The 26,029-nt window shown below is 39.9% G+C and overlaps 1 protein-coding gene across 2 annotated transcripts in view; it reads right to left on the bottom strand.

The window, feature by feature from the left end:
• Window positions 1–26,029, bottom strand: part of SCFD2 (sec1 family domain containing 2) — a 200,490-nt gene that overhangs the window by 106,153 nt on the left and 68,308 nt on the right. For both annotated transcript variants that reach the window (XM_069856050.1, XM_069856051.1), the window contains exon 5: window positions 5,345–5,594. In XM_069856050.1, the coding sequence (XP_069712151.1) occupies window positions 5,345–5,594 (250 nt within the window). The remainder of the gene's footprint in view (window positions 1–5,344; window positions 5,595–26,029) is intronic.

Raw genomic sequence — 26,029 nt, 5'->3', positions numbered from 1 at the left:
TAAATGCATATTGCAAAACTGGGATTGATTTTAGGACTCGTGATACCTAGGCCATGCCAGCAGTAAGGCAATGACACCTTCAGGTAGCCCGCATAACATTTCCATCAAGAATGGTGTGTGGAGGACAATCAGAAGTAGAAGCAGCCAAGGCACCGTGTGTCTAATGCAATACAGCAACGACTACACTTTCAGTAGAAAAAAAAGGAAAGAGTCCAGAAATCCACTTTATGATTAAAAATATCAGGTTTTAGAGGTTGATAAACAGCAGCTCCTGGCACAATAGGGTTGCTTTTACATATACTCGATGGGGTACAAGTGATGCCTACAGCCCTACCACCTTAGTTACTGCACGTGGGCAGCGGAGCACTCTGCCTGGCACCAGGCACTCTGCCTGGCCTGCTGGCCTCCAGGGCACGCCACGAGAGGCAGATCTGCACTACAAAGCTCCCATACAGATTTGCAGATGAAAGAGAGGAAGGCACAGCTGAAAAAATAGATTTTTAATTACTTTGTGGGTCTATTAGCATCACTTTTGCATGTTTTGTAGCTGTACACAGTTCTACATGGTCACTTACAAAACTAGCTGAACAGATAAGATGATAAAATAAATCATACTTTACAGCTTTTTTTTTTTTTAAACAGCTGCCAAAAAGATATCCCCACCCAAATGCCCTAAATCCAACATTCTCTTGAAAAGCATCATTTTCCACTATGTTTTCGTCTATTTTGTTTCCCCTCCAATTTGTAACAATTTGCTGGAAACAATGATGAAGAACATATGTCTGCGGTAAATTACACCCTGGAGAAATCTTGGAGCTGTTACATTCAGCTTTATTACCCAAGGCATTAAGACTGTCTACCACAACACGTATTATTTAATAGTTCCATCAAACACAACACCAGTAATATACTTTTATATTAATAAGCATGCAAAAAATTTATATCATATTTCTTAAATCGCATTGGGTGATTAATGTGTTGCGTTTTCATTTTAATTAACAGTTCCAGAATCTTTTTAGTGCTTCAATGAAACAAGGTGTTACAGAAATGTACAATGTTATTGTACAAATATTTTCAAAAGCATATGTTCAGGCAACAACAAGGTTGAGATGCCTAACACTCAACTGCCAGGAAATTGTGAGTGTTTATGCTTCTTTCACAATATAAACTTACACAAATGCTGCATCATAACGTATTCTGCAGAGGGCTGTAATCATTCAGGCTGCATCAGGGCAATCCCGTGTGGCCAGCTGGATGGACAGACTAACGTCTCTGAGAATCGCTTTCTTTTCCACTAGTGCAAATACTAATCCAGTTTCACTAGGTAACATCAAAAAATAGACACAGAATATATAAGTACGCCTTCTGTACTGATAAGCTGCATCTCGTGAGGGAGGTCTGCACTAATTCTGTGCTAAAGTCACATCACTAGAGATTTCCTATAGGCATAAACTCAGGCAACCATAAGTAAGCCTAACAAGTTTAAAAGGAATAAAAGATACTTCATATAAACCTGGCTATCACTCCAACTGATGACCTCAAAACTCAAGTTTTCTAAAATTTTACAAGTATTTTGCATTTTATTTCTCAAGTGACTCCATGGGAACAACAAAATAAAACCAAGAAAAATGTGTTGTTGTCAAGACTGCACACTTTCCACGCTTTGCAGAGAAAAGGAAAGCAAAAGGCTTAGGCAGTAGTTCAGAGCCACAGCTGAGACAGAGTTTTTAATTTCAGCTTAAATCAACCAAACAGCCTTAGTACAGTGCTGGGTCCAAACTAAAACCAAAACATCAGGCACCAGGTGTATTGGAGAAGAGGAGCACAAAGTTCTCTCTGTTCAAAGAAATGAAGTAATACCAGAAAGTGTAATTTAATGCTTTTCTTCTTTAAGTTCCAAAATGAGTCACACAAAGTTAAGAGTGTCAGTCCCCTTCCTGAACTGAGACCCAGAGAAAGTTACTTGCTGAATATCATATAGAGACTCACTTATTTTATTAGTACTTATTCATCATGTGTAAGAGTAACTGAAGCTGTATTTTTCTGATTCTCTGTGGTGTTTACTCCATACAGTGAATGCAGCCATGGCTCACAGAAAATAGACTATATAATCACGAAATTGAAGAATGTGCTACAGTGCACACAGGAGTCAAATGACTGTTGCATGGGAAACTGAATTACTGGTATTTCTCAACTTGAAGTGCTTGGTTTTGCAGCCTACACAGCATTACTTCTCTGAGCCTTTTTAAAGGCAACTATGAATTTTGCTGTCTCTGTTACTATAACTGAAATTGTCCAATCACGCATTGCTAGCAGGGTTCGAAATTTAAACCTGCAGCTCTGCAGGTTAAGCTCCTTAGTAACAGCAGATTTACTGCAGAATGGATATTGAGTATTCAGGAACTCGAGTCCCACATGGGAACCTGGAGGCGAGGAGTAAGCCAGAAGGCAGTGTCTTGAATCTACCCAGTAACTGGCTTACTTTTTTCTCCTGACATGTCCAATTTAACATTCGTCCTATTACTTACCTCAAGGGAAAACAAAGAATAAAAGACCGTGAACATTTTGCTTTGTTTTGATCATAAATGAGATGTTCAAAAAATTGCTGAGATTTATTTTAGTCTAATTAACTTTTGTAGCCATTAAGAGCAAAGTAGAAAAGGTTTGGTCTTCTTTCTGGCTTAGAGTAAAATGAGGGCAGAATGCTATATGTCGGGATCACAAACTGTCCCGACCTGTGGCTGTTGCTGACTTGCAGAGATGGGCTGACCTCATATAAACAGGCCAACTTGCACCACCTAAAAGGAATAACTGGTCTTTAGTTCGTAGCATGTTCTGCTGGAAGCAGATGTCTCAGCATTATATCTGCCATTGTACCAAATGGGGAAACATGCACTGCCACCTACTCCCTGACTTTCAGGCCTTGCAACACAGAAACTCCTGCTGCTGTGGCTTTGACAGAAAGCTTGCATGTGCTCATACTGTTTCGACTTGCTTTGCATCCTAAGCAGCCAGCAAGGTACCCAAGATTCAGAAGGAAGCAGGATGAAGAGGAAAAGCCCAGCAAAATACTAGTCAATGAAGAATAGGTCTAAGGTTGCTTGTGTTTTCTCAGTCTTAACAGTTAAACTGTACGGCAAATATATCAAATTACAAATTCAGCAAATTCCACTATTGCTGAGAAAGCAATCTGTTGAATGAACAAAGGCTTGAAAACTACCTAGAGAGCATTCCTAGAAACTCCATTCTATGCTTTCCACCCAGGGCAACCCTTATTGTTGATCATGACAATAAGTTTTAATATTTTTTCTCTTTTATGAACAAGTCAAAAGAACTGTCATTCTAAGTCAGATGTGTAGAAACAAAGAATGCTGGATGAACCAAAAAAGTACGCAAGCAAGGAGAAATATTATCACACCCTTGTGCAGAAAGCACAAACATGGTTGTGCTAAACACACAGATACAGAAACAGAAGGGTGCAAGGACTCCAGCTTTGCGTTATGCAATTAATTTCATAACATAATAATGACATGCTTGGTTTTGAACTACCTGTACTGGGTCTGGCTGTGATGGAGTTAACTTTCTTCATAGCAGATTGTAGGGTGCTGTGTTTTGGACTTGTGGCTAAACTCACGTTGATAACACATGAATGCTTTGGCTGCTGCACCTGCACAGTGTCAAGGTTTTTCACAATCAGATGCCCCATGTAACACAGTGAATATTTATTCCTAAGGAGATGAATGCCATACTTCAGACACCCACCATGCTCCTAACAGTCCATTCACTATCTAAATAGACAGAAGTAATTTTAATTCATTAATTTAATTCAAGAGTCTTTGCACTGAAACATTCATTCACCTGTTCCTTTGCCCAGAATTTGAGGGCAAACACCCAGCTGTTCACTTTTACTCAGGAAACATGCACACTGGAAATCAAGCATATAAGCACATTCATAAAAGCTGTGGAATTATTGACAGGTTATGGAACATAAGACAATCACAATGTCTATTTTGATCTCCATCTGTGCTTGCAACTACATAACCTAAGTGCACAGAGAGCAACAGAGGAAGCATCTACATATGTAGGAGTGCAGCTTCTCTTTGTAACTTGACTGAAGTTTTAGAGACTTCAAATTTTCCCATACTTATGTTAGGCACAACAAAGGGCAACTCATAAAAATGTGATCCAAAACACTGTCAATCACAGGAGAAAAAGCAAAATACAAAAATGGAGGTTTAGAAATGACTGCACTGAATCCAGTAGAAGACACCACTGAAGCTGTGAGGGAAACACTATACAGAGGACAAGATGTGCAGTACATACAGAAAAACAGGAGGCAAAAGTCTACAAGAAGCTTGGAACACTGTTGGTACCATGGCCAGGAGTATTAAAATAACAGCACAGTGCAAATATGACCGAACATGCCCATGTTTTAACCATTAAACTATTTTACACTTAAAGCAACAGCAGACTGGTTATACCACACTGGTATTTTGAAGCAGAAGCATCCACAGGGAATAATACCAGAAGAACCAACAGCAGAATTACTTGACTGTCCTCAAGACTCTCCATTCAGGCCCCCTCTCAGCAACAGCTTTCAATTGCAAGCTTTTCACAACATTTTGATTTATGTTCATATGTTCCCTACCTCAAAGGTGATTGTGGTTGATGACCTGCTCTCTATTAGTAAAAACTGAGAAAACTGACAGTAGGAAGCAAGATCCTTTCTACCGTTCTGATGCACCACCCTTGAGCAATGGTTCATTCATTTTAATGAATCTTTTTTAACTTTTTTTTTTTTTTCAAAAACTGTAACACCAGCAGCAAGAGGTTAGGGCTTTTCTACTCTATGAGTACTGATCTAAAAAAAGGCTTAGTGTGCTATTTTTTACAAGCTAATGTTCATGTCATTTCAGCAAAAAGCTCAATGTTGGTTTTAGACACATTTCTTCTTTTATGCCAGGCAGGCCAGCTCCTTGTATTCAAAAAGCAACTGTGGTTCACTGAACATGTCTCCAGGATTAATTTTGACTTCCCAGGGTTGACTTTACACTGATCAATGAAAGAAATTGTGGAAAAGATTACCTTATGAAAACACACAAACTTAGCCAACTTTTAACAAAAAGAGTAACTCGTAGAGCTTTCATCAGACTCAGCACTATTCAAGGACAGCCTGTCAGCATTTGGCATGTATGAACATTGGAGATGGAACAAATGTACAGGAAATCCTTGTGCTTATTCAAGTACCCTCAGCACAACAGACGAGTCAAGCCACTTTTATAAGTTTCTTCTGGTTCCCGCGTTCACAGCCATCCAATTTCTCACCACATAAGCAGAAACTTACCTGTTATTTTCTGCAAGATGGGAGATGGCTCTGGTTCATCACAAATGGCCTTGACTAAGGCCTTTTTCACCTCTTCTTCAGCTGCGTCCAGCTCCTTTCCACTTTTGATTTCTCCGACAACAGAATACATGTATACCAGCAAGATAAGGAAGTCCTCACAGGTATAATCATCTTTCGTCCTATTGTTGTAAGACTTGATCATCGGCAATAACTGGTTCAAAACACTGGGCATTTCTGACTCGCCAATAGTCTGAAAAAAAGAAGGAAGATCAAGTCAGATCAAGCCCATGGGGCTTATCAGACATACTCCTGCCTGCATCTGCAAGTTATTATTTCTCATAATAGCAGTGCTCATTTCATGAAGCATTGCTTAATATTTGCATTCTTATTTGTCAGCACTTTGTCCTGTGACTCGCTTGCTGCTCAGATAGCAAATTTATTAGTTTCCTAAAAGTTTTTTCCTAGGTACTCATGATAGCAGCCTCTTAGCACTTGAAAAGCCTGATGATTAGATCTTCTCCATGCACCAGCTAGATGAGAGGACAGGAGCACAAGTCTTTGCAGAATGGGTAAAAATAGTGCAAAACACAAGGTCAAACACTTCCTCTGAATTCTTGTCCTCCTCCTTGGTCCTGATTTTGTACTTGGGCAGGGAGTTCAAAGCCCAGCTCCCATTGACTTCAATTGCTATTGCAAGCTCCCAGCACATCTGCAAACCTGGCCCTATCCTTTCAGGTGAGATATCCAGAAAATTAGAAACAGAGAGAACCACCTGGGAAGTGTGTGGTATAAGCAACCAGCGTGGTTTCATAGAGGAGCTGGACAACAGGAGGAAGGACAGGCCAGCAATTCTGGCCTGGCATGTGCCCTGACCCTCTTGTCCCTCTGCCTCCTCCACAGCATACTCAACAGTTTCTCAAGCCGTGTAACATAGGTTTCCAGACCAACAAAGTCCTATTTGCTTAGACAGGTCAGGCTCATTCCCACAGCACATTCATGCTGTGAGATGAATAAGGCAAAGGCCATGTGGAAGCGGGAAGAACTACAAGACCATGAGGCTGAAAGATAATCATAATGTGTATACAAAGAGAGGAAGGCTGGCAGAGAAAAAAAGAGGGAAACCGAGAGTACACAGGGATGTCCTAGGTCCTCAGCAGATGAAGTCGCACTTGCGTCTTCTCATCTCTGTGGGAGAGGTGTCAATACAGCTTTCCTGAGGCTGTAAAAACGAGACTTCGTATATGAAACCCCTGAAGTGCCAGGCTGACATCTATGTCATATAACACCAAGGCTGGGGTTTAGATCCACTGTGCAGTTTCTGCAGCTCAGGAAAGCAGAGCGACCAACTGTAGCAGCAAACTGAGTTCTTCTGACAACTGAGTAATTTCTTTCTGAAATGTGGGCAGGGATTTCAGAATCAAACTTTAGGAACACGGAAACTGAAAGTTTCATCTCCCAGTGTACTCCAGACAACGCTTCTGTGGGTCCTGGGTTTGGTTTTATTTCATTTTGGTTGTCCTGTGATAACCTCAGAAACACTAACAAGGATCTCATGAACCGTAATGTTTATACCTACACTGATCCTCTACAGATTGTGATCATAAAGCAAGCATGAATTACTTAAGCTCTCAAAAAACTCTTTCCAGTCTGTGCTATAGGAAACAACACTTCTGTGGACTGTGGGCCCCACCCTGCTTCTAGTACACCAGTTTTGCCATGGACCCATCTTTCGAGGGACTTTAATGTGGTCAGATGTTATGTTCCTTATTCGAATACATACCTTAAAGAAGAATGTTCTAAATACACACATGCCAAACCTAACAGTAAGGGCACACTATGGACCTGAAGTAGTAAATTACAAAGCTACGGTGGTCAAAACTATTTGGGAGCCAAAAAGGAACCTTTAGAAATTTGGGAGGGGTTGGCACCCTGTGTTTGCTTGGGCAGGGAGTGTTAAATCACATGCATACCAAGTACAGGCATTGCTCTGCCTGGGAAGCAATTCTACAGCATCTGACACCAGTCTGGCATATGTGGGCAGCTGGGCCACCCTCAAGACAAGGCTGTCAGTTCCTAAATTTCAACTGAGCCCTGGCCACCCTGGCCTCAGTTTAGTAGTACATGTTCTTTTCTTGAAAGGTGACACAAACAAATTCTCATCTGTATGCTGGTACAATAAATATCAGATCATCCAGATCCTTAAAATGGAAAATGACAAAACTTCAAGGAAATTAAAGGTATGCAGCTATTGGCAGGAAGCCACCTGCAATGAACAAAAGTCTCCATAACTTAAACAGCAAGAACTGAAGATTAACCTACATGTGGAGTTAATCTGCAATAGATGACCAACATCAATCTATACTAATCTTAATTCACTTTTCAGAAGAGGTAAGCCCTATACCGTGTAATATAGAACATCATCTACTGGCATACCATCTATTCCCCTCTCCCCTCTCAACACATAAACTCTCTACTTCATCCCATCTCTATCTCCTAGCATACTCTTTAACACCAAAAATGAATTCCTGAAAAGGATAGACAATTTTGCATGCACAAATTATCAAATGCCCAGAGCACTGAGGATGCACGTGGTTGTACAATTAGGCAGGTCAATGGCTCCTGCTTGAGGACAGTAGCTCCTGAAAATACATGTGTACAGCATCTCTGGCAAACTTTCAAACACACATGATACAAAAAAATATGATCTAAACTTTTGGGATGATTTACTGAAGGGTGGGTGAAAACTCAACGACTTAGAGCAACAATTACCACCTCTTATCTTCAAAGTAAAAATGAAAGAAGAAAAAAAATTAAAGAGCTATAATAAACCGTTAACTTCAGAATGCATGCAGGGTCTTTCTAGGGTATGAACTTCTTTGGAATGTTTTTCCCTTATCTCTTGGGAAATGGTGCTACAAAGGACTTCAAATGGAACTGCCAAGTTTCAGAGTCTATTTTGTCCAAACAGGCCAGTTGGTCTGGAGCATGCATGAAAAAAAAAGGTGGGGGACTTGCAGCCTCACTGCAGAGCTCGGCTCCGCAGGGAGCTGGGAAATTTGCCTCAAACAAAATCCACTGGCAGATTGTCATTATCTGGCCACCTCCAATGATTTAGAAGCTCCCTGCACTGTCTAGCAATCAATCAATTACCCTGATTGAACGACCCTAAAACACAAGTTTTAAAAATGTAACTACCCATGACCCAAATTTCCTGCTGGTTATGTTGGCCTCAGGTTAGCCCCATTTGTCTATTATCAAGGGAGCCAATAAAAATAATAAAACCAGGTCAATTCTGAGCTTTCCAAAGGCAGTATAAAAACATTAACGCAGCTTAAAGCAGCGCCAGCTAAGGCCCAAGCTCAAATGCCTTCTGCTCAGTTGCATTGTTTGGACATTTTAATGCTATAATCATATATTCTTCAGAATCCAGTGAGAGTTTGTGGTAGTTTTTTGTTGATTTCCATCTCTTTGCTCCACCATACTTAGTTATTTATTTTTATAACTTAAGCTGTGTAATTATTTACTACTCCTAGGGGTAAATGAACTGACGTCAATTTGCTGATTTTTGCAAACAGCCCAAGTTTTGGCAGATGGGAGGATAGTGAAGAAAAGTACAAAAAAATTTTTTTTTCAGTTTTTAAACATTGAATAAGATATTGTGCTTCAAAAGTGACATTTAAAATGTGATTTAAAGGATATACAGGAATTGTAATAAACCCAAGAAAAAGTGTTTTGTATTTCTGTGAAAGACATTCTTTTCAGTATTAAATAAACCAGTAAGAATCTTAAGTCGTATTTATCATTACACATCTTATACACAATAGAAAACAGAGTGCGCTGGGGAGGAAGAGAAGAGGAGGGTCAGAGTTTACTTGAATTAACACGTGTCCCTAACAAAACTGAGAAGACAACCAAGCACTCTAATCTCTGCACTTCCAGCCCACTGTCCTCAACACATCATTAAAAATATTAAAGCAAAAATCAATTTAAAGCAAGTGGAATTTATTTTCTTTTAAAATCCAGGAGGAAGGAGGATATAAATCTTAAGAGACTACTTCACTTTGTAAATATTCTCATGGCTTTCCTTTTAGGAAGCAAAATATGTTTAATTCCTTCAGAGGTCGTATGAGTTAACGGAACTTTTGGAATGGGAACCACACGGCTTTACAACAGTGCGGAAATTTATTGGAGAAAAACAAAACATAAAAACAAGCCCCGAACCCATCTGCAGATAAAACCAGCAGAAAGATTAGTAGAAACTCATAAGCCCATGGTTCATTTGCCACCCTGCGCTTCTGGATCAATATATTTAATAGCTGCTTCCTTGTATTGATAACTTAGGTTGAAAAAGAGGGTTCATGAGTTGTGGGATAAGCAGCTTTCCAATACTTCCTATCTCATCTGTCATGTTGTCCCTGGGTTTGATGTTTTGTGTTTTGTGATTTTATCACACAGTGTATTAGCTCCCCCGCTATCTAGGTAAAGGCAGAATATTCTAGCTGCTAAAAGTGATGACGACAACAAGGGAGGACCTCGTGGGTATACAAGACCAGTTCAGACCCTTTGATGGCAACAGATCTGTGCAGCAGTAGTCATCTTAGCGAAAACAAGAGGTGCTGCCAAGCTAAGGAGGAGTCTTAACAGCCTGCAGTGCTCAGCTGCCCATAAATCAAATGCTGCAGCTCTGTTACTTGTTGTTTTACATTATTTGGCCACCTGAGATTTGGGGCTGATCACATCAAATATCCACATGGGTGAGAAGAAGTCTGTAGCCCCTACTCCCAGCAAAACAACCATTTCATGTATTTTGTTTTCATAAAATGGCCTATGGGTGACTAGTGATTTGATACAATAAATAAGTAAGCACGGTCTTACGAAGTAAATTCTGGTTTTCCATATGAAGTTCTAGAAAGCATTATAATTCCTGACTTAGGTAGGTTTTGATAAAAATATATCTTCTCTTTGTGCTCTCTTTAAACATCTGTAGAGTATGATTGAACACAACACAACACAAAAAAAGAAGGCCTTCGCAGTACTACACTCTCACCATTAGGAAATCCCTCAATCTGTCAGTGGCAGAATATAGAGCATCCAATTATTCAGGTAGGCTGTTTAAGAAGAGTATGAAATAATATTGATAACTGCAGTAAACTGTCTGTATGCTTCCTTCTGCAGGAAGTGAGTTTGGATGCCAGAAAAGTTTTAGTCTCAAACTTATGTTTCCAGCTGGGAAGGGTTCACAAAGCCTTGCCTTACGAGAGGAAGGCATAAACTTTAGCCTTAGGGCAAACCAGTCAAAACACCCAGAAAGCTCACAGTAGCTTGAAACTGGAGGTGTGAGATGCTGGCAGTAAACTGCGGAGTTAAAAAAAAAAAAAAAAAAAAAAAAAGCCAAGTCATTAAGGATAAAGAGAAAGTTCACATTGCCTTTTGTTGGGGACCAGAACAAGTTTATGACTTGCCCCTGTCAACACCTAGAGAATTGCATCTTCCTCTCTTTAATGGTAGCGCATGTCTATATTCACTTGATGATGATATAGAATCCACCAGAATACATGTATAAAGAAAAGAGCGGAGAACTAAACTGCTAGTGAGAGACACAGGAAACAGTAAAAGCATCTAGGACCTGTCTCCCCTGTCATTGCTCTTAAATGACTCCTCTGTTTTTAATCAAGTATCCCTAACAGAGCCAAATCTACCTCCTGTCCCCTTTTCTGCATTTATCAACCACTCTGTACACTGCCCCAGGAACTGTATCCTCAAAATTGCAGACACAATTTCCAGGCTGCCCTTGTAGACAAAGTCTTAAAATTCTAAGTTAAATAAACACAAAGCAAATAAAAGAAAACTTGTAAGCTTTTCAGAAGCTATTTTTAATCTGGCTCACATTATCAAAGACACAGATTCACATTTGTCCTGCACGCATGCTCTCCTGACTGGCCTTCATTCCATCCTTCCACACACCACAACAGCCTCTTCCCTCTTCATCTGCCCAAGTGTTTCTGTGACTGCGAATTAAAACAAATCATTTTACCCAGAGTGGCTCCCTGCTCGAGTTTACTGCTTGGCCACGGAAACACTTACGCTAGCCATGAATGCCAAGGTCTGGGCTGCTTCCTTAGGCAACAGTACTGTCTTGAAGCCTACATGAACTAGAGTTTATGTTTGCCAAAAGATATAAAAGAAAACTATACAAATAACCACCTGCTCTTTGGATGACTTCTTCAACACACTGCCATATGGCCAGATTCTTGATTGGTGACTACCAGACAACACTACAAACATCAAAAGTCTGTTGCCAATTTATACCTGCTGAATCCCTATTAGCACTCACTGCAAAACACAAGGATGAGTCAAAATCTAGAAAAATTAACTTACAATATAAAGCTTTTAAAAAGCACATTTGTAAGCTCTTCTAGTCAGAGATATTTTTTTAACGTGTCTTGCATAATTCCAAAACCACACCACTGACACGTAACAGCTTAATATGTGATAACAACAAAAATATTTAAAACAAGCTGTTTGATAGCTATCATTCCTAAAAACAGAACAAGAGCAAAGCCCAGGACAGTTCTTTCAGCCAATAATTCCCTAACCCATGATCATGACCTAAATGATTGTATTCAACCTATAACCATAGCCAAAGTAGTGTATGTCAGTATTTTTCCTTAACCTAACTTCCTTAGCACATAAAAAGAAATTATATTTTGAACAACTGAATTATTTCCTCTTATCATCTTTCTCTTGTCTTTACTCAGCACCATAGCTGTTTGACAGCAATTTCCCGTTTTCAACCATTTTGCATCTTCTTCAGTTATTTTTCTTCCTTGTGTTACAAGAGGCAGATTCAGTTACCGTGTCAGAACTGCACAACTTATACACATTTTGAGAAAATTTAAAAGCCATCACAAAAAGCTTCTAACACCACTGATATCTAATCTTCCACAGTGCAGAAATCACCTCATCCCAGTGAGTTATGCTGTCTGGCGATGTATCATTACATCATACAGTCCAGTTTCTCCCTCTTTCTTTGGAAACCATCTAAGTGTACAGCTGTGTTAAGATATTTTAATGGGTTCATGGGGGCTCAGCAGCAACAGGATACTGAAAAAAGGATATTTAATAAGTCTGGATTTTATTAGACAAAGCTCTGCGAGGATAAGGACAATTTTACTTAAATCACTGCATGTCTGACATAAGAGACTCATCAGCAAGTTAAAAAGGGAGTACTTCCAACCTAGTCAGTCAAAAGCTTTTAGCTGTGATGGCTTCTACAGACGTGCTCCAGATAAACATGAATCAGCATGGCAAAAGTGGTGTCAGAAGAATGAAAAAGCAGTACAGGCAGAGTCAAGATAAAAATATGTATCAGAAAAAGACCTTGGTGCTACAGAATGTCAGGATTGTGTGTGTGTTTTTTGGAGGTTTCCTTGCTTGTTTTTATAAGCCTTGGAATATTGGGAAAACTGCCAGAAAATGGTAGGGGTCCAACACTGAGAAAAGGGCATGTGGATAACACAATATCTGAATAGGTTAAAGCTTACATCAGCTTTGAGGAGAACAATAGGAAAAGTGTTCAGTTGCTACAGAGCAAAGGATAAGAATCCACAGGGACAGAAAACACACAAAAGGAGTATAAATCGAGCAAAATATAGCATAACCAAATGAGCCATTAAATAGTGCAGACCATATCTGCAGAAGGAGGGGATTCTATCCTGGGAAATGGTTACTGAAAAAGATTCAAGAGATGGTCTAGACAAAGAAAAGGACATGAATCCCTGCTTAGATCACTAGCTATAACCCTTCTGGTGACCCAGAGGGGATAAAAGGTCTAAAAAATCACAAGTGGACAAGAGAAGACAGGTAGGGATTGACTTCTTATCCTTTTTCCCAACACAAGAACTAACGGGCAATAAATGAAGCTGGTAAAAGGTAGTTTAGAAAGTAAATTAAATGTACGTAGTTCTTCATGCAGTTTGCTCAGATGTGGAATTCCTTGCCAAAGGTTGTTGTGCTGCTAAATTCTTATCGGAGTTCACAAAGATGATAGGAAAACTCACAGGGGAAAAAATTTCTGTCAAATACTAGTAAATACACAGAAACCACATCTGTTCCAGAACTCAATATCATCAGCCTGGGAGAGTATCACATAACTTTGTCCTATTCTCTTAATCTTCTGTAGGCAGCTGCTTTTCAGTTTGGTTAGAAAAAGCAAACTAGTTCACCTACATTTTTTATCTGATCTAGAATGGACTTACTTACCTCAAAGCCAAGGCAAAGGGACCAGTTTAACTATGAAATACTGTATCCAGGGGAAGGAAGTAGAGGAGCAAGTTTATTACAGTATGAGGCACTGTTGGGATTAATTCTGGTATATTGTGTCCAGTCCCAGTGTCCACATTTCTAAGAAGCAGTGGAAAACTAGAGATAATGTTGGAGAGAATTACTAAGCAACTAAAAGAGTACATTTCTTCAGAGTGAGAGACAGCTGTCTTATCAAAAGGAAGAACAGTTCATGCATGTCTCTTCAGGCAGGAAAAAATTCTGGAGTATGAGACAACTCTTGAATCTAATCAAGAAAGGCACAGGAGAAAGGGAAGTTGAAACTATGATTTTTCCATTTCTCAGATTAGTGGAGATCCTCTCAGTAGCGTGCATATTTCAGAAAGACTTTGGAGGGTGAAAGGCCAGAAAAGAAGCAGAAAGTACAAACTGAGTGATTTCATGCATTTTATGCAGAGGTTTTATTGCATCTGATGAATAAAACCATAAACCCTTTGGCACGGTGCTTAATTGCAGTGAAAAGAATTGTGAACTGTGAGGGAAAAATAACTTAGAAATAGCAGAAAGAATAAAGAAAATACATACTGTAACACAGGACATGCTGTGAGGGCTAGCATACAGCAGTGAGTTACAAAAGGAGACTGTATTACAGTCAAAATAACCCCATCTTGTGCTTTTTCCTCCACATGCTTGCCTTCTGAGGCATCTCTGGTCTCTGAGTCCTTTGTATCATCCTTCACTCCTATGCAAATCTAACATCAGATGTCCCAGAAACTCCTCAGGGCTGCAGGGAAATCTCCAGACCTTTGGTGATGGGTCAGTCCATGGTGGCCACTGGTATCACAAATTAAAAAAATCAGATGCCCTGGGACAAGGGCAAAATAAGAAAACAAGTCTATTCCTAACAGGTGAAAAAATGAAAGGAGTATAGAGCCCACACAACTGTTTGGGATCATTTGTAAGACATTTGTTTTCTTATTGCTTCTAGCTTTTTGGTGTGTAAATGTGTTACCTCACCATCAAACTTTTTTAAACAAATCCAATCAACTTCTGCCCCTAGAAGTTTGATACTAAGAGAAAATCAGGACATCTGCCATACAGTGCCACAAGCATCAATGCCAGCTCGCACCACAGCTTTGTACAAATCATGATTCTGATTAAGTTACTGTCAAACGTATACCTGAAAACTTTTAGTGATGCTTACAGATTATACTACTACATAAAATATGATGAATAAGAGTACTATTTGGCTAGAATATATCCCATTTCACGCTATCTCTGGAATCCAGCTTTTTGTTGACAATTTCAGTAGAAATTGATGTAGATCTGAGCAAAGCAGCATTCTCTCTCCTCATTCCTTTCTTCTGTTCCTTTTCTTAAACAAACCCTAGAAAACTTAATGAAAATCTATCAGTAAGATAAACATACCTGCCAAAACCTGTTGGAATTTACCAAAACACTAAGAAATGAAACTCCTATGTGCCAAGAAATTTGAAAGCCATTCAACATATCAACTCGCACAAGATGGCCAGATGAGACCAGGTGCTGGATCACGTTACTGCATTTTACAGATACAAATTTAAACAGTAGCTAACTTTCAAATATTTTACACTGTCTTTAAAATATTTTCTATCTCGGTCTCCAGACAAAGACATAATATATGACATAAAACCACAAAGCAAAAATATATGGACATGGGAGGCTTGTACTGCAGAAGATCCTACTGCTCTGACCACAGTCCCGGCTGGAACCACGGGAAGGAGACAGAATGGCAACACAAAGACATGCAAAGGCAGATTATCAGTCCACTGCAGAGCACCACGGCTGTTAATCAGTACAGTAAATGTTATCACAATAGAGTACTGACATTTCTAGCCCTTGTACAAGGCTCACTATGCCTTAAACAGGATTCGGGCTTTCATGGTGATTAAAGGCAGATGTCACATGCATGAGTAAGTTTGTAACTTATGAACCCCTCATCCATTCTTGTGTGTGGAAGGAATCTTTCATTGACAGTACATCTTCACTGGAGGATGCTTGCTGTGGCATGATTTGCACAAGGAGGAACCCTTTCCTTCCCTTTTTCAGGTCAGGAAGAATAAAACAAGCATAAATATACAGCTACATCTCATTCCATCCTATGAAATATATCAGATTAAAATCTTAATTTTCCTGCCCAGTTTTCCCCTGTCATTAAAAACTAATCATCTTATCATCTTTTGGAGAACAGTGGATAGCAGAAACAACAATGATACTTCAAAATAAAGGATATATGTTTTTCCATCTAAACTTGTGAGAACAGCAGCCACAATGACTATTGATCATAAGTTTAATATAAAACATAAAGAGAAATTTGGGCATAGGCAAAATGGCAATTATTTTTCACTGTGATAGTGCTATGATGAAAATAATCTGAAATCCTATTCTTTTAATATTCTCAGATTAAGTCCCAACCGGGAAATCTTTCCCTGCTCTAGAAGTTAATATTTTTCAAGAAAAGCTTAACTCAACTGCCTGTAAGCTGTTCCTTCAGCTCTTTAACTGAGCAAGGATCCTCAACACTGGTATTCGCATGCTGTGCTACACAGACAGCACGCCCCAAGCGATTAGGATGCTGGTTACTACAAAGTGTATACCCAACACCTGCTTGTCAGTCATGATGCTTAATGCCCCTTGGCCCATGTGTCCTTCCCGCAGCTGGCCTGCAGCAAGCCCCCTCCCCACCGCCATCACTTCGGGCCAGGCTCTGCTGGGTGGCACTGCTGGTGGTTTTGTAGCTGGCTTCTCACTCTGGATGAAGAAGACATCGAGCTGCTTTCCCTCTGCCAGCTGCAAGGGCCATACGAGGGCGTCCTGGCTGCCAGGGACTGCTCCTACCACACCTCCTCCCCATCTGTTTGTCCAGCACAAGCTACAACTAGAAAAACAATCCTGTTTTTTCTGTCCCCCTGGGATTTCCCTCCCACTCAGCTGAATGCCTGAGTCAGCATAACTATCCCTCATGATATCACATTTGTGCAAAGGGAGCTGACTGGAGCACAGGACATCTGGTCCCAATATCTAAAACCACTTAAATCATGCATGTCATTCCAAACATTTAAGGACTTCAGAAGTTTTCAGTTACTTTCATATATATTTCCTAGTTGCTTCATGCAGAAAGGACTTCTTATGTTCAAGTCTTCACTCTGAAGATCTGGAGAAATGCATATTCCATGCCATTTTAACTAGAAAAGAAATCCCCAGCCTTAAAGATAAGTCCAGACATGTCCTAAGCTACCCTTATACTAACTATTTTTTTAAATTATTTCAGGAAAATACCAAAATGTGCTGAATTATAACATTTGCAATTCAGACTTCAGTAACTGGCAAAAAAAGCCTTGGTTGTATCTGCAATGTTAAAAAAACCCCAAAAAATCCAACAAACAAAAAAACCACCCCAGGACTCCAGCTGTATATGCTAGACACTGAAATACCAAGATATTTTCTAGCTCCCCATTGTGTTCTTTGGTAGGAGAGAGAGAGGAAGCCTGGTTTAGCAGTCTGCCACCAGACTGAGAGTCTGGAGTAGGATGCCCACCTTCACGCTCAGCTGTAAGCTTCTCACTTTTCCCCACTTTTAAGCAGTGGTAGCTTCCTCGTGCTACCAAGTGTTAATTCAGATGCTCTCATAGTCTGACGCTGAGTCCCAGGTATGAGTAATAATGTTCAGTGCAGTAAATAGCTCCCTTTGCAGCACACACGTATACTGGAAGTCATGGTATGCTGATGCCAATACAGCTCAGGCACCCTCTGAGCCTGCTGTAGCCTCTTTAGTTGGAGCAACAATAGCCATCCAAGCAATGGGATGGAGCTCAGTAAAAACTGGCTTCTTTTTCAACAGCCAGGATGGGTATGTATCTACCTTAAGGCCTCTATTGCACATCAGCTCTTGCAAGAATGAAAATATAGCACTTGGATATAATTTCTGTTCTTCTTATCTGGCTCCCCACACCTCATGATTGGAGTGTTTCCAGCCTCTACTATACACTGCTTCTACTGCAGCATACTATAACACTGCAACAGCAGAAAAATATTAATTTTTTTTTGGCAACTACTAGAAAATTCTTCACCCCCTTGACAACACAGAGAGCTCCTGCTTTTCTAACAAGCAGTCTGTCAGTCTGCTCTCAGGACATGAGAATCAGACATTTGGGGCATAAGTGATATTCCATACGGAGACACCACAGCAACAAAAAAGAAGTATGAAAAACGACACCACAGCAACAAAAAAGAAGTATGAAAAACCATAGTCTGAATGAGAGAATCCAGAGGATCTTGGTTATATATTACAACTCACAAAATACTTTAAGTCATTTATCTGAGATTTGGATCCCATTTTGGACGGCAGAACAGTATTACAAAGCTCTTCTAGACAGTGTTTATTAACATCAAAATGAAATATGAAAAGCACTTTCTGTTAAATCCAGGATCTGGAGAGCTCTTATAATATGTACCCTAAATAAACAAAGTAAAATGGCATTGCAACTGCTAGAAATAAAATTGTGCGTTAATACTAAAAATAGATTTTTTTTTACTGAACTAATGTATGTTTAATCCTTCTAAAAATAAACTTTCAAAATAACACCATCACAATTAAGTTACCCCCAAATGTTATAATGTGAGGAGCTACTACAGCCATCAGCTGGGATCCTCCTGTCCCAGACTACTTTTAATTTTCCTGGAGAAAACATTCCAGTCTTCCCAGCAGACAGTGCTGCAGGCCCTAGCAAAGATCATAAAACCCACAAAATTTCTATACTACTGTTTAAGAATGGCAGCATCCACCAGGGAAAGGGGGCTGGGTGAAGATAAATCCAGACACAATTGTTTTCTCTTTAAAATAAACACTACAGAAAACCTTAACCAGTCTCAGGACAATCTTTCCTCCTGCCTCCAAATAATTTTCCTCTGCCACCTCAGCCATTGCCACTTTTGTCAGATACCAACAAATTACCAGTTGGTGGTCTCGCTGTTCTACCCTGAGCCATATTTTAATTAGTAAGAGCATTGAGAAAAGATTATTGTACAAATATTGGCGAGTCTTCAAACAAGAGTACATGCTGTCCATTTTATTCACAACGAAAAAGCTTTTAAAGAGATTTCGATAAAGATTTGCCTCCTGCTTGCAGTCCACATTTGTAATGTTTATATAAGTGGGGGATATAAATCTTTTTCAAATGAACCCCACAGTTTTTAAACCAGCCTTGTTATAAACTGCCTGTTTCCGTTTTGCCTGCCTAAGCAAGCAATGCAGAGCCTGCTCGGGATAGACTGGAACTAATTTAATGTGCTCCAGGTTTAATCCCCATCCTCCCAGCTTTTACTGGCAGATTTTACACAGAGGACTACTGCTGACTTTAACAATGATTCATGTGATAAGTGGGTTTTGATTTGTTTTTCCACATCAGAAAACATGCAACAGAATTGCCACGCAAATAATTTTAATAAAACACGATTGAGTCTGAGCCAGATAAAAGAAAAATAGAGTTAAACTTTGACACAAGAACTGTTTCTCTGCACTTAGCGGTGCTTTGAATTTATTAAGGTGAATTGCTAGCTTGCAGGGGGGGTAAAAGGCTGTACACTGGTACACACTCTCCCAGATGTCAATATATGGGATTGCTGGATGTGCAGTTCACAGAATTATAGAATAGTTGGCATTGGAAGGGACCTTAAAGATCACTTAGTTCCAAATCCCCCTGCAATGAGCAGGGACACCTCCCACTGGACCAGGCTGCCCAAGGCCCCATCCAGCCTGGCCTTGAACACCTCCAGGGATGGGGCAGCCACAGCTTCCCTGGGCAACCTGTGCCAGTGTCACCAGCCTCATGGTGAAGCAATTCTTCCTTATGACTAGTCTAAATTTGCCCCTCTCCAGTTTATATCCATTGCCCCTAGTCCTATCACTACAAGCCTTTGTAAACAGTTCCTCCCCAGCTTTCTTGTAGCCCCTTTAAGCACTGGAAGGTCGCTCTAAGTTCTCCTCGGAGCTTTCTCTTCTCCAGGCTGAAAGCCCCAACTCTCTCAGCCTGTCCTCGTATGGGAGGTGCTCCAGCCCTCGGATCATCCTTGCAGCCCACCTCTGGACCCGTCCCAACAGCTCCATCTCCTTACGCTGAGGATTCCAGCCGGCATTAACGAAGGTAAAAGAGTGGGACAGGAGCCTCGCCACCGCTCCTGGCCCAGCCCCGGGCGATCCGGCCCTGCAGGTGGCGCTGTGGGAGCGGCAGAGGGAGGAGAAGCCCGGCGGAACCTCAGCCTCCCGCAGAAATTCCCCGAACGTCGCGAAAACTTGGCTACAGGACGGGCTCGATCACGCTTCCTCCTCTTTCTCTTTCTCTCTCTTCCCCCCCCCTCCCCCCCCCCGCCCCGTTTTTCTTTAAATTCGCAGGAGGAAAACATGTTCATTGACACTGAACACTGGAAAAGAGACGGCATTTATAGAGGGGATAAAAGTTTGGGTTTACAAAATGCAGCTGAAATACTGATGCAGAGACCATGGACGTACTATTTTGCAATCTTCTTTGCGTGTACTGAATTCCCTGCTCATTTACATAAACCAGATGTTTCTCTGACAAACCAAATTCCTCAAAGAAAAAACAGAAGTCGCTCTGTGCATCACGTCTGGAATGAAAGATGATGTGAATATACTGGAGCAATGTTCCATTAGCCACTAAAGGCAACACACACGTTAAGTGCAACAGTTTTCTTCTATTTAGCAGAATTTTTGTGAGGGCTTAGGCGATCCATGACAGAAGCGTTAGAATAGGAAAATCAAGCTACTTAGATTATATTCACTGCAGTCAATGGCTTCCACTCCTCTTAGAGAAGCCAGCTCAGTTTCTTTGCCAGATCCTGACACTCAAACCAGTCCACTGAGTGTACAAACACTCTAAATAAACATAGATCCATATTCCTTATTCCTGCAGGAGAAGTGGCTCCTACAATCTTTCTTCTCGGTACGTGATTCTTAGAGGATTATGAGAGGAACAAGAAAAACAATTATTAAACTATTTTAGTGATCATTTAAACCTCATAGTCTTTCAGTAAACTGTGCAAAGAGCAATCCTGATTTCATACTAAGAGCAAAACATTCAGCCTGAGAATAACTCGTAGGTAACTGAACAACAACCAACCAGCCAACTGCAATAATAACTCAAACATCAGGAAAAGACTGAAAGCAAGAGTACAGGGATGTCCATGAAGATTGGAACAGGCTTTGAAGCTGCAGCTACGAGTATGGAAACCACACAGCAAAGGCACCTTTGATGATGGCAATGGCAAAACAATGAGAAAAGCCATGTCTTCATTTGAGATGTTTTGGTTATTACTGGGATGTCCAAATATGTTCTGTGTCCTGAGATTGAGTTATCAATGGGATTTGCAAGAGCTGACCTGACTTTGAGCAGTAAGCCGCTCTTCTTGGAAACAGCACAGCCATTTTCTTTTCTGAGCCCTTCTTTGCAGCGCAGAATGGCAAATACTAAGCCAACTGCAGAATAACCCAGAACTGGACCTAAGGGGTCACTCTGCTAGTTCTCATCCTTCAATTCGGCCACACATTTCACATCTCACCTAAACATGCCATGAATTTAGATGACTAGGTTTTTAAATCTCAATATGCGCTCACTTGAGAAATTTATGTGGCGGCTTTAGGAAAACAGAACTGAAACAACATACCCCAGAATGACATATTACAGTTAACCTTTACTAGCTATCCTTTCAAGGGACACTGACTGGGGCCCCAAAAGAGCTTTAGGGCCCTTTGTGCATGGCAGCCATGCTTCCCTCTCCAGACAATAGTAGGACACTGCCAGAACCAGACTCTGGTGCACTGACAGCTGGGGAGTGTCTCACAAACTACTGTCAAAACCCCCATGCCCACAAAATCTACACTGGGTGTCTCAAATTCCTCTGTACTTCAAGTCTCCACTTTCTGGCAAGAATGATTGCATGAATGCGATCACATATAAAAGGATAAGTATCTAGCTGCACACTGAGCCTCCTACCAATACAACCAGAAAAATCGACACATGTGACTGGGAAAAAAAGAAAGTCAAAATACTATTTTGGCTCCATTCCTCTGGTACTGTAAGCTGCAACCACCAGTGAGTCTTTGGAAGACATTCCTCCAAAATCACAAGTTCTCAACTTACAAAGTTCTCTCCATATAAAATAACGTGGCATTGTCATATGCTGACTAAATTCAATTCAGTCTACAATAGCTTTCCTCTAAAATCTTATAAATAAATAGAATCCACGGGACTGGTCCATCATTTCAACATGACATAACAAAAGGAAGTCTGAGTCAGCATTTATACATTTTTTTTTTAAATTAAGGGTGAAAAAAGAAACTTCTCACAGTATCTATTGAAAAGATCAATCATGTAGTTTGTTCCCAACACTCATCAGTAATACATGCTAATTTCCAGCAGAGGTTCACGTTACACATCAGATATCACAGGGGATGCCTGATCCCAGGTCCATAGCTACATAATTAAATTCATTGTTTTTATATTGGAGGAAGGGGACAGACTGATAACGTGGTGAAGCAAACCCCCTTATCTACATAACTGATGAAGTAAGTATGTAGAAGCTTAAGGGGTTAGGGGGTATCCCAAGCTCCCTTCCTACCCAATTTCTGCCAATCTGGCATCAGTTAGACCCTTAAGAACCGGACTGATATTCTCAACTTGCTTCATATGCATCATGAACAGCTAGGATGTACCAGTGCCTTTAAACCAATGATCTTAACTACAAAACTTCCTTGCTTATTGCTTATCAAAACAAGTGACAAACCAATTCTTCTAACCATGTCTCTGATGTTTGTCAAATAATTGGTAATGATCATTGCCTGACTGCAGTAACAGTAACACACTGCTTTATGTTTTAAATAAAGATGTAGTTTGCCAGCTCCAAATCTAATGTCACAACCTCAGGACTTCATAACGTTGGTGGAATTTTACTATTATTTCTACTGGCCTCCAACTTTCCAGAACTTAACTTCCATATTTAAAGCTATCAGCTCATGAAGAACAAACCTCTTTCTCAAGGGATATTATACAGAAACTTTGTAAAAAATCATGGTGCAAAATATAAACAGCTGTAAAAATTAAAATATCAAGTCAATTTTCCTGATGGTACATAACTGTTCCCTAGAGTGTGTATTTTGTTCATAATAAGCTATAGATGTGTGAAGAACTGAAAAAGAAACTTCACATATTTTTCTCAGGAAGTTTTTCCCCAACAGATTTTCATCAGAATGGCTCTCCTGGTCTGTATAACATCCTCTGCTTCTCATTCTTCCATGGCTGCTACATTATTCAGCTGGTAGACTAGTGAATTATGAGGTTATGAATAACATGATGTTCAGCATTTATATGAAGTTTACACTTAAAATGTTTTCTTGGAAGAAATGCAAAAGCAGTTTGCTTTTCAACAAAAAAAATAAAGGCACATGCTGAAACAGACATGGAAGGATAAGGTCTATCAACAGTGAAGCACTTGGAAGTTCTGCAATGGGTGGGGAAGAGTTGGTAAGGGCAGCAATTAGAAATGTTTTGGAAGAAGAACGCATTTTTTTGGGTGAAAGTTAGTTTTTTACTGTGCCAATCACAATTTAAGTTAAAGTCAAGTTTATTTTTCCTCATTCGGTTTATGATCTCATCTAGTCATCGAGGATGATTGATGATGTTTCAGGATTTGGGCCTTTGCCAGTTGCAAGTAAAAGGAATTATTTATTTTTCTTTAGTGCTATAGTGCTGCCATTAAGTGTATCCCACCCTTTTTTGTTTACAGCCTGTCAGTGAAGCCACAGCTTTATTTCAGTGTGGTGTAAGCTTTTGTCTGGGGTTGATAGAGCAAGTGGTCTAGCAGGAGTCTTGTACAATGAGCATCATTTTGCACAGAAAGCACACAGCCTTTACTTCTGAAATGATCCCTCCCACTGCTCCAGACAGGATTGCCTACTCACATTTAAACATGGACGTAAAAGTCGTGCTTGAGCAGTGGGCCCTATAATTTTCTTTGTGGTAAAACTACATTTATTTAATCCCTTTAAAAACAAACAAACAAGAAAATTACTTTGACCTTTGCCTTGCTGCAAGGATTCTGATTTGAAATGTGTATTACATTTCTAACACACTGTAACTGCGTCCAGCCTAACTGTGTTAGATTTATGTGCAATTAAGAAAGGAAACCAAAGCAATTTAGTTTTCATGTTTGTTAATATCAAAACATTGGCATTAAGTTTTAAACTGAGACGCAGAATAATAAAAAAAGAAAGTAACTGGAAAAGAAGTGGCCTGCTAAAAACTGCATTAAACATGTAATATGGGCTTTCTGACTTGCATTTTTTTCTGGTTTAAACTATTAAAAAATATGCGTTTGAGTGTCCCTACATTGGCTGTTCATAAGCCACAGGGAGGTTTTTTTGCATGAACTCTTCAACCTGAGAGTTTTAGCAGAAAAGCTTCTTTACAAAGCTTAATTAAAAGCAGGTTTAAGTCGGGGCCCTCACTCACTCTGGTTTTTATTTTGGCCTTCTTTCAGTGTCAGAAGTCAAGTCCCAAAAGAGAAATGAAGTTCATTATTGAATCAGGAGAATATTTTCTCCTTCGTTCTTAGTTCAACTAAACATGTTTCAGGTTTGAGTTTGGCTGTAGATACCTCCAAATGAGATTTTCTATTATATGCACCTAAGGGTGAAATGTAGGAAGATGCTAATCAGGATTTTTAACTTTGCCCTACATAATAAATAATGTGTGAAAAGCACACTGCAATCTCCTTTGCATGCAACTGATTCAGTACGGGGAACCATATATTCTAAACAGATGGTGTTCAGAACGAGTGTACTGACACCATGAGAGGTTCACGATAAATACAACCCCATCTTCATGAAGCGTGGTAAATGGTCATGCAGTCACACTATAAAATACACTGAACAACATACCAAACCAGAACAGTTCTGTAGGAAAACACTGAATTTTTTTCCAGAGTGTTTTAAGTAGTAGCTTATTGGTCACTTTTGACATCGAATACTATGCTAACACTTTTTAAGGCATGCTGTTCTCAAATGTAGGATTATATATTAGCATAATTAACTATATAAAAAAGGGTTCCTATTCATTCCTAAAAATGCATTAGTTTTCTTCCTGCTGTCCTTTTTCCCTCGCATTGCCTAGTCTGATGGAAGTGACCGTAAACAGATACAGATACATATACAGTACAGCCCGCTCTAATTTCACCAGTGCACAGATGCTTGGCCATTCTGGTGCAAGGAACAAGGACATATAATCAAGCAGCTAATCACTTTGGTTAACAGGAAATGTATGATGTTAGCCTCGGTGGTTTTGTAACTGGACAGCAGGCACAGCCTAGTGCGTCCTGTTTGCAACCAATACCAGAAGTGGATGCAAGAGCATGATATTTGTCATAAGCATTTCTAAGAACAAAACCATGGTGATGTTTTTCAAAAGGCCTTTGAGTGCTCACCAGATGTGGAACACATGTGGCCCCTGAATGTGAGAGAATAATGTGACAATAAAGTTGAATCAATACAACATGTGCCAGTAATTACACCAAGATGGCATACAAATGTTTTTAAAACAAGAATATGTAAATTATTTTTAGTTCTTCAGGACAGAAAAGTAGGTCATCTGGTCATCCATGAGCTGCTGTTTCCATCGTTGTTTGAGAACCCATCTGTATGAAATGTGTCGTTCCCTCTGTGAGACAGTGTTTAGGTTTTTTATTTTCACATAAGAATTCAGCTCCCCTGCCACACATTACTGAAAATATTTGAGTTACAAGATTTGAAAGTATCATCTGCCTCTACATATTTTATGAAAATAAAACTCCTATGAACAGCACGTGCAGGAAAAGAAAAAGATAAATAGTGTCCAGCAAGAGTGTTTTACTAATGCCTTAGAACTGCATAACTTCTCTTGACTTACAGAATGGAAGCAGCACACTGCTCCATGCTTATCTTTACTTCTCTAAGTCCACCCATTAGATACTAAAGAAGTAATTTACTTTCCAGTAGCGATCACTTTTAATAGAGATCTTGCTCAGGCTATGGATAAAACACAAATGCAAACAGTGATAGACGAGGAAACAATTTCACAGAAACAACCCAAACCATTTGCAGATGCTGTTGATTGGAGTTCAAACTGATAGCCTAACACAGGCTGAAAAATTTTCATTCCACGTAGCTGCAACAACTGGGTGAAATCAGTACTAATAGACTTTCCAGCTGTTACGTCCCCTAAAAAGAATAGTGGCTTCCCACTCTACGTGTTTGTTGCCAATGCGTGCAATAAGACTCCTACCACTTAAATGCTGGTACATGTGCCTTCAGTACAT

The sequence above is a fragment of the Phaenicophaeus curvirostris genome, chromosome 4 (assembly GCF_032191515.1).
Source record: "Phaenicophaeus curvirostris isolate KB17595 chromosome 4, BPBGC_Pcur_1.0, whole genome shotgun sequence".
NCBI classification, from domain to species: domain Eukaryota; kingdom Metazoa; phylum Chordata; class Aves; order Cuculiformes; family Cuculidae; genus Phaenicophaeus; species Phaenicophaeus curvirostris.
Note: the sequence above shows the minus strand (reverse complement) of the source record. Positions and strands in the feature narration are given on the sequence as shown.